This window comes from Alosa pseudoharengus, unplaced genomic scaffold (assembly GCF_046254945.1).
Source record: "Alosa pseudoharengus isolate Yale_2024_CS ecotype anadromous, Long Island Sound unplaced genomic scaffold, YU_APseudo_1.1 YU_APseudo_1.1_scf_23, whole genome shotgun sequence".
Classification (NCBI taxonomy): Eukaryota; Metazoa; Chordata; class Actinopteri; order Clupeiformes; family Clupeidae; genus Alosa; species Alosa pseudoharengus.
This window is the reverse complement of record NW_027468685.1, coordinates 21,179,599-21,193,386: the sequence shown is the minus strand read 5'-3', so window position 1 is coordinate 21,193,386 and position 13,788 is coordinate 21,179,599. Positions and strand designations below refer to the sequence as shown.

The following is a 13,788-nucleotide window of genomic DNA, read 5'->3' as shown; positions in this document are numbered from 1 at the left end:
TAGCGCCACCACCTGGCCAAGCAGGAAATGTGTCAGAAATGCTCTATGCTTTGAATAAATGGTCTGAAACTTCTCAGGTTAATAGATATTATGATTATGATGATATCCAGACACCCAATGGGCCTGCCTGGCATAGCGCCACCACCTGGTCAAGCAGGAAATGTGCCAGAAATGGACAATGCCTTAAGTGATTGATCTGAAAGATTACACAAATTTTGGATATCATTATTGTGATGATATTCACATGTCTAATTTCCATGTCTAACATAGCGCCACCATCTGGCCAACCAAAAAGTGTATCAGAAATGTTCTTTGCTTAAAATGAATGGTCTGAAATTTCTCAGGTTAATATATATTATGATTATGATGACACCCAATGGGCCTGCCTTGCATTGTGCCCCCACCTGGCCAAGCAAGTAAATGTGGCAGAAAATAAAATACAAAAACAAATAGCACACGCATCAAATATGTACATTTCACAAATGAACCACGTCGGTGCTTTGTTGGATTCCGACATGTCACGGCTTGCGGCCCGCAGGTGCTCGGGCCCGCCATTGCCGCTTGCGGCTATATTTATTAGGGCCCGAGCACCGAAGGGCGCAAGGCCCTATTGTTTTTGTAAGGATTATTATTAGGGCCCGAGCACCGAAGGGCGCAAGGCCCTATTGTTTTTGTAAGGATTATTATTATTATTATTGTTATTCTACTTTTTTGCTGTCCTGTTTTTGAGGTAGTTAACATGGTCGAATACTCTTGAAATTTGGCACACACGTCAGGTGTCACGCAACGCAGTTAGGTACAAGAGCTTGACCCCGGGCGTGGCCCAGGGACTCGCTAGCGCCCCCTTACGCCCCCTTAGATGCCTGATCCCGTGGTGGGCATATACTTTCAGCTACACACACCAAATTTGGTAGGTGTTTGTATCTCCCCAAGATGAACAACTTTCGTATGTACAATGCATTAGCCACGCCCAACAGGAAGTGAGGTATTTGGGATTTTGTGCAGACTAATATGTGATGAAATATGTGATGAATCATGATGCTAAAGGAGGTGCTTCCCATGGGTGAAAACGCATGAAATTTGGCACACACATCACGTGGTACAGTGAATAGACAGGGATAAAAGCTTGGCACCGGGCGTTGCCCAGGAACTCCATAGCGCCCCCTTATGTCACTGTGACTTGTGGTTGGCATATAGTTTTAGATACACACACCAAATTTGGTGGGTGTATGTAACTCCCAAAAACAAACAACTTTTGTATTAACATGCCATTAGCCACGCCCACAGGAAGTGAGGTAATTGAGATTTTGTGCATTGTGGACATGATCAATTTTACCGTACTCCTCCTAGACGGTTGATCGATCCGATTCATGTCAAAGTTGGTATACATGACGCCGAGATGTTCCTGATTATAAATTGTGAAGCCTTTTTTTGATATGTTGTAATTTGACGAAATGGCGAAATTATTAATTTTAAAACCCTTCCACACAAACAATAAATGTGTCTTAATTCACCATGCATGGCTTGAAATGTTTTAAATTTCACAGGTCTTTGAATACCATGGGAGTGATGATATTCACATGCCCATAATGCATATTTGGCATAGCGCCACCACCTGGCAACAGAAAGAATGGCAATTACACTGATGTCACGTGATCAATTTTAACATACTCCTCCTAGACAGTTTGTCAGATTCATGTGAAATTTGGCAAATATGATGCCAAGATGTTGCTGATGTTAAATTGCGAAGGGATTTTTGATATGTTGTAATATGTCATGATTTTAATATCTCACCATATAAACAGGAAATGTGTCATAAAGTCACAGTGCATTGAATGAATGGTCTGAAACTTCTCAGGTTAATAGATATTATGATTATGATGATATCCAGACACCCAATGGGCCTGCCTGGCATAGCGCCACCACCTGGCCAAGTAGGAAATGTTCCAGAAATGGACAATGCCTTAACTGATTGATCTGAAACTTTATAAAATATTGGATATCATTATTGTGATGATATTCACACATATAATTCACATGCCTAGCATAGCGCCACCATCTGGCCAAACAGGAAATGTGCCAGAAATGCTCTATGCTTTGAATGAATGGTCTGAAACTTCTCAGGTTAATTGATATTCTAATTATGATGCTATCCAGACACCCAATGGGCCTGCCTGGCATAGCGCCACCACCTGGCCAAACAGGAAATGTGCCAGAAATGGGTAATGCCTTAACTGATTTATTTGAAACTTAGTAGGTATAAAATATTGGAAATCATTATTGTGATGATATTCACATGTGGCATTCAGATGCCTAGTATAGCGCCACCATCTGGCCAAGCATGAAATGTGCCAGAAATGTTCTATGCTTTGAATGAATGGTCTGAAAATTAACAGGTTAATACATATTATGTTATGATGATATTGTGGGCAAAGTGCCACAACCTGGCCAAGCAGGAAATGTGCCAAGAATTGGTAATGCCTCAACTGATTCATCTGAAACTTTACAAAATATTAGATATCATTATTGTGATGTTATTCACATGTATCGCTGTGAAAAGGAGTCCTCTCCTTTTCCCCTACGACAAACATTTGAAAAACTGCCTTGTGCCACACCTGCATGGACTGCAGCCAAACAAACTCACCTGCACTCAGTTTGTTTTATTGCTGTTTATGTCTTGTGTATGTAGGTGTATGCATGTCTTTATACTGGGATATTTTAACTGTGATTGGGTTAATGGTACAGACCACCATCACCCCTGCATTCCCTATAATGGTTTAGCCCAGACCTAATTGGGTAATTGCCTAGCCTATTTAAAGGCAGGCTTATTTCACACGGGAGAGACACACAATAGACGGGAGACAACGGAAGACAGAGGGAAGAGCTGGAGATCCAGGGACTCAGGGAAGTTTAGAGAGTTAATTGAAGTTTATAATGTTAACCTTGCTTGCTGTGAGGCACGGGTAGAAAGTATGGTCCAGAGTTATGCAAAGTCGCCTTGTTTGGATCGGGAGCCTAGAAAGTCTGTAAAATTGTTGCCTAGTTTAATGGCGAGTTCAAATGTTCACTTGAAGATACACACTGAAGATCCCTGGATTTTTATGTCTGGATTCCTGCTGTGCTTCCTCTTGGTTTGTGGATTAAATAAATATTATTTTTGTATGGAACTGCTGTCGCCTACCTTCCCTCGACACCACCTAATCCAGTGGCGCACCTCCCTAAACGTGAGGTGGTCGCCCCGGTCCCTCACATTCGCAAACACACATGCACACACACAGATATATACACACATACTTACAGAATTTGACACACAAAAAAGACATTGTTATTAACATGACCAGTCAAATAACACATGAGTCTCACTAAACACCACACACACGCTGTCGCTCTCTCTCACACACACACACACATACACACACACAGACACAAAGAGACAGACACACATGCACACAACAGTAGAAAGATAATACCAAGTTGGTAAATAGAGAACACAGATGTAGTAGGATTGCCAGTATTCTTGTGAAGTTGGGGAGAGTGGTTCACAGTCACATTTACAGCAAGGACAATGCAGGGAGTCGAACCCCATTCCACTATTGTGGAAGTACCACTACCAGTGCCTTTTGCTTTTTTGTGACTATGGACAAAACAAAACCATCAATAACAACAGTATGGCATATATGCTTAGAATGATGTTAGATGTGATTAATTTGATAGGGAAATTATTTACACAAATGAAGTAGCCATACTATTGAAATGATGGAAACACAAACCCATTGATGATGTAAGAGTGGTTTAATTCAGCACAGAATACTCTACAGTATCAGTGTTGCTGTCAGTGTCTACATGTCAATGTTTGCCTGCTTGTTGTCCCTGTACTGTCAAGAGTGCCAGAGCTTGGACCGCTCAACAGGCACAGGCAAGGAGGCATGGACATTGACATGGAATATTACACAATCAACTAAATAAAATAGCAATGATCTAAAGCAGCAGACACACAATTTCCCATGATGAAGTAATGGTTACTTTAGCACAAAATACTCTACACTATCAATGTTGTTGTGAGCAGAACACAACAACAAGATCTACCACCAATTAACAAGGATAACATCAATTGTAAACTGATACTCCTTGTCTATCCCAGTGTAAAGACCATACTAAGTAGGGTACAAATGCAATGTTATCCCTACAGCAGATTACTGTTTGTTAAAAGCATATTACCAGTTTAGTCCTAATTTGTCTTCAAAACTATTCAGTCATTGTGAACAAAACACAGACCAACACAAAACACAGATCAACAAAGAAAACAGAATATGGGATAACTGAAACACTAAAGAGTCTTCATGCAGTACCTTGTGTTTCTCTGATCAAAACACCAGTTGAACAGGAATATGTTTAGGTTGAAAATGTACACAGAATAGCTTCATGTGTACTGAAGTACACGGGCATTACTTTAGCTATTACAGTGTACATGCATGTATGTTTTACATAAACATGGTCTATTAATGTGCCTGCTTCAGTTGTAGGCTCTGAAACTATCTGTGTGAACTGTTTAGTTGCCATAAAGTTAATAAGTGAGTTAGACTTCAGGCTATCTTCATTAAAATCCCCCATAACAACTATGTTATCACCCATTTTTGATAACAAATCAAGCAAATTTCCCAAATGATGTTTAAATACTGTCATGGCATATGATGGAGGCCTGTAAATTACTACTAACGTAATATCCAAATCACTATAGTGGAGCACAGAACATTCTAAATTCAGATTTGGAATGTTTTGCTTACTGTACACTGATCCACGTTTGTTGTATACGCCAACTCCACCATGCTGCTGTTTGCGTATGACATTTAATTGGCAGTTGTCCTCTGAGTAAGCTAAACTACGTGGGCTGCTGTGAAAATCATAGTTAGGGATATTTACTCTGTTGTTGATGAAACTATGAGGTAGCCATGTTTCTGTAACAGCAACACAACTAGGACTCAGAGTTTCAATACAACTTGTGAGATCTTCTATGTGTGCTTGTAAACTTTGAACATTTAGTAAGTATACAGAGAATGTGTTGGGCATAGTTTTCACCAAATCTGTGTTGCACAAGAACTTTGGCATTTCATTGATTGTGTTCTGAATTTTGTCCTTGCAGTAAATGGCTTTCTCATTGAAGTCTTGAATAATTAGTCCTGTTAGAGTTTTGACTCGACTCAGAGCTACATAAGCTTGTCCGGCAGCAAACACTTTGTTAAGTGACACAACAGCTTGGTCTATTGTCAGAGATTGTACCTTATGTACAGTTAGTGCCCACGCCAACTTTAGAGGAAATTGCCTACGTAGTCCACCTTTGTTGTCTACCCTTTCTTCTTCAGGGAATATGGGTGTGGAATTCTGTAAGTTTGCATTTTCATTAACGTATTGTTTTCTTTTGTGATTACCCACTTGAGCATCATCGAACTGAACGTACACAGTTAGAGGAAATGGATTTTGTTCGTGTTTAACTATATGCGTTACAGTTCCGCATACACCGTTAACTAGACCATCTTCCACGTCAATGTTTTTGATAAGCATGACACGAGCATTGTCAGCCAAGTATAAATGATCTGGTAGACTTGAATTGTGCACTCTACAGTGTTGGCCACCTTTCAGTAACACTTTACCTGTTTTGTGATCCTTTTTATAATCCTGTGCTTTAACACACAGATAGTCATCACAAGATTCAATCAAGCGTTGAGTGTTGTGTTCTTGTACTTGATCGTTAGTGGGAAATATGTGTAAAGCTGAGCTTTGTTCACCTGTTTCGCGTTCTTTCAAAAGAGCAATGTCACTTTGAAGAAGGGGGCTTTCTCTGGTGCGTGTTCTCAGACGATTCAGCATATGGGAAAATTCAGTGTCTTTCTGTCTAACTACGGTACACAACTCAACAACTGAAAAGTGGCTTTTCCACAAGTTTATTCCTTGATTATCAACATATAATGGGGTACCTCTTACGGGTCCAAGCTGGAAGTGGTCCCCGACCGCAATGACACTGACATTGCCAAAAGAAGAAAAGTTGCCTGTTTGTTTGATTTGCCTGAGTCTACCATGAATATATGCTAGCAATTTGTGGTCAACCATTGAAATTTCATCAATTATCAATATTTGCAAATTCCCTAATATTGAGCGCAAAGTATTGAGCTTTTCTTCACCAAGAGGAGAGTATGGCAGCTTGATGTTTGTTCCTATGCACAATGCACTGTGAATTGTAGCAGCTCTCACATTGTGAGCAGCAATGCCAGTAGGTGCAGTTAACAGCACACAAAGATCATCTGGGTTATGGCTGGTTCTACATAGAAGTCTATTTGCTTCATACTGTATGGCTTTAATTAAATGACTTTTGCCAGTTCCAGCACCGCCTGTGATAAACACATGAAATGGTGGTGGCCCTTTTCCTTGAATTTTGTGTAAACACCACTGTCTGATTTTGTTAAATACAGACATTTGGGTGACATTTAATGACCTTAGCAAAGCCAGGCCTTCCGCTCTACACATTGAATTTTTTTGCTTCTCTAAATGCAAGTTCTGTTTGTCACCATCAGCCAAATCTGGAATATTTTCAGCAGGATCATCTACTAACTGAGCCTGTTCAATGCGTACTTGCTCACATTCTAAGCGTTCCAGCTGTTGTTCAGGACAAAGTTGACACCATGCGTCTTCCAATATACCATTATTCACTTCCTGCTCGGCTGACTGCAATAAATCAGCATCCACCTCAAAACTATTCCTATTCTGGTCCACAATCACTTTAACAGACTGTAAATTTCCATCTGCATAACAAACATGTCCATTGTTATAAAAGTCTTCAAATCTATCGTATCCGGGTGGTTTCAACTGAACATCCATCCTATAGGGCAAAAACAATTGCAACATGCTACGGTAGAAATTCTCTGGGCTTTTTGTTGCGGAAAAACTAGCGTAACGTACAACAGCTGGTGCTGATCGTGTTCTGCGCAAAACAAATCCCATATCATTTTTCAATTGAACTCGATTGGCACTTTTCTCACTGGCTGAAAGGATGCGGAACTCAGACGCAAAAGTGGCCAAACACATCTCATTAAACACATCTTCATCTGGTCTGTTCTTATACCTGTCAACAGTATTGACCATCCACATGTCATCTGTGGACAGATCTTGGCTTTCAGCCTGCCCTCTAAGGACAGACAACGGCAGGCTCATTTTTACAATGTTATCGCCTGTAGGTATAAACACTACTTTCCGCGAACACTCTTTTAAGTGCATGCTTGTCAATCTATAGACTGCTTCCTGTGCACACACATCTCGATTGTGCAAATACACACTGCCTAATTTTTTTAAAGCACCTTTAGCATCAAGATTTCGTTCTTTAGATGCTTCTTTTTGTGCATTACTTAGAAGTAGTCCCATTTCTCTTTCTGCCTTGGAAATGTATGAAATAATGTAGACAATGCAAGCATATGCATCAACAACATATTGAATATCCATATTTGCATTCCAACATTTGAGAAGAGGCTTGCTGTACTGATTGACCCATACATCAGCCGGCTGTCTTTTCAACACAATCTGTGTTTTCTTTCCTAGTGTGTCATAGGCCATCTCATAACTTTCTTGGCTAATGCCTAAAGTATCAAACAAGTCTTGTACAGATTCATAAACTTTATCCACATCTGCAATAGCTGTCTTCACCTTACCCAAAATGTCCTCAGCTACATCCCTTCGCATCTTACTCTTCTTGGGTTTGGGACACTCACATGCCTCTGATAATGGACACTCGCATTCTTTTTCATCCTCACATGTTTCCTCATCATCACTCTCTTCCTTCTTATGACATATAAATGTTTGGCCAGATGGGGGACGAGGAAAATTGAATCGACAAACTGTGCTTTTCTTTTTGCATGTTTTAGAGTGCCTCTTGCTATGTTGTTGCACAGTTGAGACTATGTCCAATAGAACACTGTCATCAGATGGTGTCTCACATGTTACATATCTGTCAACAAATTTAACTACTTCTTCATCTGTATTTTTATCTATCTGGGGAGCATTCTCAACCCAAAATAAACAATGCACGTGTGGTGATCCTCTCTGCTGAAACTCTACTCTGTAAAAGTAATCAACAATCTTACCAATTGGATGAGAAGGAGACATAAGCACATCCTTCAGAAAACAATGCCACCTAAAATCAAACATGCGTGCTGCAGTGACAGGATTCCGTCGTAACATCTCACACTTGTCAGCCCACTCCAAAGTCTCAATATTTTCATTTCTACCTTCCTGTTGCAAAATGCTGGACAACAAGTTGGTCCAACGCATGTCAGCTGATGAAAACGAACAGAACCAAGTGGGAATACCCAACTGCCTAATCATAGCAAATAAGTCTTTTTGGACACCCTGCCAAAAAGCAGGACTCCCACGTACAGGTTTCAAAAATCTGTAACCTTCATCATGTTGAAGTAATTTGGTCAAAGACTCTCTGTCTTTTAGCATGTCGACATCTACAGCCTTTGCTTTAGCTTGTCCTTTCCCTTTCCTTAAGGCTATGGACACATTTGAAACTACCTGTTCAATTTCAGACAAATACTGAGCGTAAAAAATGTACTCAACATTCTCAGCAAATCTGCCATCTGCATTCAAAATCCGCATGTTAAAATACCTACACAGTGTCAGCCTTTGCTCCCTGGAATCACTATAAGTATTACACCCTTCAGGAAACAACGCAGGAAAACATTTAGCCTCGTTAGATTTATCTAAAAGCATTTTCACAGGAGTGTTTCCCTCAGCTGGAGCAACATTCACAATGCTATCATAATAATGGTCCAACACTTCTTGCCCAATATCAACTGGCTGAAGACAAGTGTCCATGTACATGCAATGCTGCTGCCTGTCATGTAGAAGCTCATCATCATTGTTGCTGGCACATGGTTCTGTACTATCATTTTCATGAATTAGCTCATCATCATCATCTTTTGAAAAAACATTCAGCCAAGCATCATTAAACTCTATATCTGTGTAGTGCTTATTGTTTTTTTTCAGATATGCCAATGCTTGGTGTACATGTTGCATATTCACATATTCGTATTTGTAATGCCCTTTGTATGTCAATTTCCTCTTGAGTTTTACACGCAAAAGGGAATGGTCAACATCTGAACGTGGCAAAACATTTGTGGTTTCAACAATGTTTGCAGGTACACACGTCACTGGACCATGAACTCCATTTTGGCCGCCTTTTGGTAATGCCAACATTTTCATAAATGGAATATGTAAAGCAATTAAATGTTCTTCCAAATTATTTAAACAACTCAATTCCATAGGAATGATTGACAATGACAAATTGTTACGCACACTCTCTGCAGGCATTTGACCTCTATTCAGCTTTGAATGACAAGTATGACAAATCCACAACTGTCTTCTGCATGAATTTACCCATTGACACTGATCAGCACACGATTCCCCACACTTATGCAAATAGTCTTCAGTTATGCACATTTCAGCAAGTGAACGCATATTTGGTGTATTTGTATATGCATCTTTGCTACAGTGTTTGACTTGATGATTGAAAAGCAAGCGATGACACACACAACAGACATAATTGGGGCCATCTTTCACTTTATTTAAAAATGCTGCCATAACTGTCTCAAATTGTTTCTGATTTGCCAAATATTGTTGCCTTTTATCACGATTATGTCTTTTCAGACGTTTACGGTGTTGGGCATTAGTACTGTACTTTACTTTACTTGCTTTCTTCACCGCCGTTTGGTGCTCAAGATTAGTTTTATATTTCCAAACACTTGCTTTCTTCAAAGCCAACCTATAATTCGGATTGTTTTTATATTTCAAAACACTCGCTTTCTTCACAGCCAAATTATGATCTATGTTATTTCTATATTTCAAAACAATCAATTTCCTCACAGCCAAGTTATGATTTGGGTCATTTCTATATTTTCTTTTACTGGCACACTTCATTGCAGATCTGTATTGAAGATCATTTTGATACTTTAGATAACTACTTCGCCTCAAAGCCATTCTGTGTTTGGGATCATTTTGGTACTTTAATTTACTTGCTTCTCTGGCTGCAGATCTATATTGTGTATTTTGTCTATATCTCACCCTGTTGTACTCCTTTTTAGCTAATCTATATTGGTCAGTTTGGTTATATTTCAGCTTACTATTACGTCTCACTGCAGATCTATGTTGTGCATTCTCATGGTACCTCACCTTCTTACATTGTTCCTTTTGTTGTCTATATTCATTGTCTGATTCCATGTGACTACGCTTCCTAGTTTTTTGTCTTGTTTGCACACCTTGCATTTGTGCCAAAGTCTCAATTTTACACCTGCCAATACACTGTTGCAGATTAAGATCTTTTACACAAATCACAACATCATAATGATTTTCATTACAATGATCCAAATATATGCCATGTGTTGACTCTGTACTCTCTGGACATCTGTATGACAACCACTTGCCACCACTATATGTATGCACATCAACTTCCAGAAGATTGGCCATCATCTGAATTTCAACTTCTGTTGCCCAATTATGAACATATCCCATTCTTGACTTGTCAATATATTCAGAAACACTGCTATATTCCTTCCTTAAACATGGTGCACACTCTGCTTGATTACGCTCCATATATTTTACCACGGCAAGCCGAAACAATCTGTGATGTGTTTCTGAACCACTCACAACATGACTAACGGCTCGAAAAAAACAGTCACCATCTTTATGTATGCGCTTAGTTGGACACGGAACTCCTAATGGCATAACACTAACACTGTGGACTAATTTATCCTCCTTGTCTTCCAAATCACCTTTTAGCTCTACTTTTAATTTCTTACACATTTCCACAGCACAGGCTTTACATATAGGATTAAAATATGCCACACTTGCAGGCAAATCTGCTGTAAACTCCACATCAATATCCTGTCCTGCATTGCTAGTAAGATCATGTGTAACATTAAAATCCATTTCAACAGAATTTCCATAATTCCTTGTACTTGCACATGTAATTCCACTTTGTCTTGTTTGAATATGTTTAGTTTGTGTTATAACCTGCGCTTTACATTGATCACAACACTGCATATCAACATCTTTTACACAAACTACAACATTGTAATGATTTCCATTACAATGATCCAAATATATGCCTCCTGTGCTATCTGTACTATTCATACATCTGTATGACAACCACTTGCCACCACTAAAGGTATGCACATCCACTTGCAAGAAATTGGCCATCATCTGAATTTCGACTTCTGTTGCCCAATTACCAACATATCTCATTCCTGACTTCTTAAGGTATTCAGAAACAGATTTGTACTCCATCCTTAAATAAGGCTTACACTGTACTCGATTACGTTCCATATATTTCACCAAAGCAAACCGAAACTTTTTATGACATTCTTCTGAACCACTCACAGCATGACTGATTGCTCGAAAAAAACAATTACCGTCTTCCTTCATGGAAATAGGTTGGCATGGAGAACCTAATGGTATATCTCTATGGGCCAAGTCATTAGTATCACCTTCAAACTGCACATTCAATTTCTTACACATTTCCAGTGCAACTAATTTAGATATAGGATTAAAATGTTTCACAGCTGCAGGCAAATCTGCAGCAAACACCACATCTGAATCACAGTCCTTCACATCACTGTTATGGTCTGCTTTAAGCTCCAACTCTCTGTCAAACATTCCCGTGTTTGCATAACTTTCATTCTCTGCAAGATTACAACTATATCGCTCTTCTGATTCAACATCCAATTCAGGCGCTACACCTACACTCACCACACCTGAATCCATCTCTTTCTCTTCATCACTACTAATAACCGTTATGCCACCAAGGTTAAAGTCAGACATTTCTGTGTTTGAATTAGAATCACCATGTGCAAAGTCAAAAGTAAGTTGTTGCTGTGGATCAACACTAAACTTGTTCAATGTGTTTACACTCTGTGGTAGACCACTTACTCTCAACAAATTCACACCACAAAGCTCAAATTGCCTGTTCTTAGTCGTCAAACAAAAGCCAAGGCGCAGAATATGTGTGCACAGATCAGACAAGCAACTGAAATACAAAACAACGCTCACACCAAAAGAGCTTGGAATGCCTTCAGAATTGCGCGCATGTGAATCAACAATAGCAAACTGCTCTCTGTCCTTAATTATAGCACAAGTGGTATCACACATAGTCAGAAAACATTTGTCATATTTTTCAAAAATGAACTGCAAGCCATCCTGTAAAGACATATGAACACCTACCTTGATGTTCTGCCCATCATCAACGCCAATTTCCCCTGAAACAAAATCATTGCCATACTCACACCGAAATTGACATTGCTTGATCTCAATATGTGCTGGCATGTCTGGTACACAAAGATACTCCCTTTCACCTTGATCAGTGATACAACCAGAGTCTCTTAAACTGCTGTACAGTGCATTGCCTAACACAACAACTTCATTTAGCTGTTCTGAATTCCAAGAAAATACACTACTTAAATTATCAATTGCCATAGCTACAAGACTTACAGCCATGCACTGACTACCACCATTTTCAAAACGTTCATCTCCTTGATGAAAACTGCCGCATACAAAACCCATATTACTGACACCTGTATCAGAACCTCTGGCACAATCCATATCAATGTCGCTCACATGTGTATCACAACGTCTACCACTATCCACAGCAAGATCACTCGCACTTGTATCAGAACCCCTGACACAATCCACAGCAAACTCACTCACACTTGTATCAGAACCTCCGCCACAATCCACATCAAACTGGTTCACAGCTGTATCAGTACTGCTGCCAATCACATCATTGCTATCATCATCACCAACTCTAACAGGCAAATCTACCTCAACTGCGATACCAACAACACTGTAGCGCTTAGCCTTCAATGATAAAGTCAAGTTATTAATGTGTAACATCAAATCATTCAAGTTGGTGTTAAACACAACTACACTTCTGCCCACATCAGACGCTAATCCCTTGGCATCACGCGTGTTTGGATCTACAACCACAAAGTATTCCTTATGATGTATGATCACACACACCTCACCATCAAGGTTAAGCAAACATGCTCCATAACTCAACAACTCTTGTTGTAGAAGTTCGTCCAATGGAGGCCAACCATGAAAAGACTCAAAACTTCCATCGTAAACCACTTTGCCAACAGAAACATTGCAGTTTCTATTAAACAGATTATGTTCACCAGTAAACAAGCTCAAATCTTGTACTTTTGATCGAAGTGTGTTCCTAATGCTACTCAGCTTGTGACTTTCAACACATATGTCATCTACCACCTTGCTGTTCCATGCACAAACAGAATCGATGTGATTTCTAGCAACAGCCACAACACCACAAGCTAAAGCATCCCTAAAGCTTTTCTTTACCTTGTTTACTCTCACTACTCCCCCATGCACAACTCCAGCTGGAGATTGTTCAGAACAAACACACAGCAAGACAGGAGAACCGCTATTCTTAAAAGAACCACTGTTCTTACCTTTGTTGTTTGATGGCGTACGGCGCATTCGGTGTTTCTTTAACCTCGGCATCTAGAATTAAAACAGTACATATTAACATAATGGCAAATGAAATTATGCACCTATAAATAATTTTACAAATCAAAATACACACACCTACATTTACATTATTTCAGTTGACAAATGCATTAATCCAAAGTATCTTATAGAACAACATGTAACTTACAGTTTAACTACAAATAACTACAACAATAGAATAACATCTAAGCTACAGTGCAAAAAAGACTATAGCTATCAATTACC

General features: G+C 39.4%; 2 protein-coding genes across 2 annotated transcripts; both read right to left on the bottom strand.

Moving 5' to 3' along the window:
• Positions 1 to 4,392: 4,392 nt before the first annotated feature.
• LOC143140833 (uncharacterized) lies at positions 4,393 to 10,845 on the bottom strand. Its single transcript, XM_076301952.1, has 2 exons — positions 10,013 to 10,845; positions 4,393 to 9,904 (listed from the first exon to the last, which is right to left on the bottom strand). The coding sequence occupies exons 1-2, from the start codon at positions 10,843 to 10,845 to the stop codon at positions 4,393 to 4,395; spliced, it is 6,345 nt and encodes a 2,114-aa protein (XP_076158067.1).
• Positions 10,846 to 11,597: 752 nt separating this feature from the next.
• On the bottom strand, positions 11,598 to 13,533 carry LOC143140832 (uncharacterized). The gene is made up of 3 exons (XM_076301951.1): positions 13,506 to 13,533; positions 11,791 to 13,013; positions 11,598 to 11,615 (listed from the first exon to the last, which is right to left on the bottom strand). The coding sequence occupies exons 1-3, from the start codon at positions 13,531 to 13,533 to the stop codon at positions 11,598 to 11,600; spliced, it is 1,269 nt and encodes a 422-aa protein (XP_076158066.1).
• Positions 13,534 to 13,788: the final 255 nt, after the last annotated feature.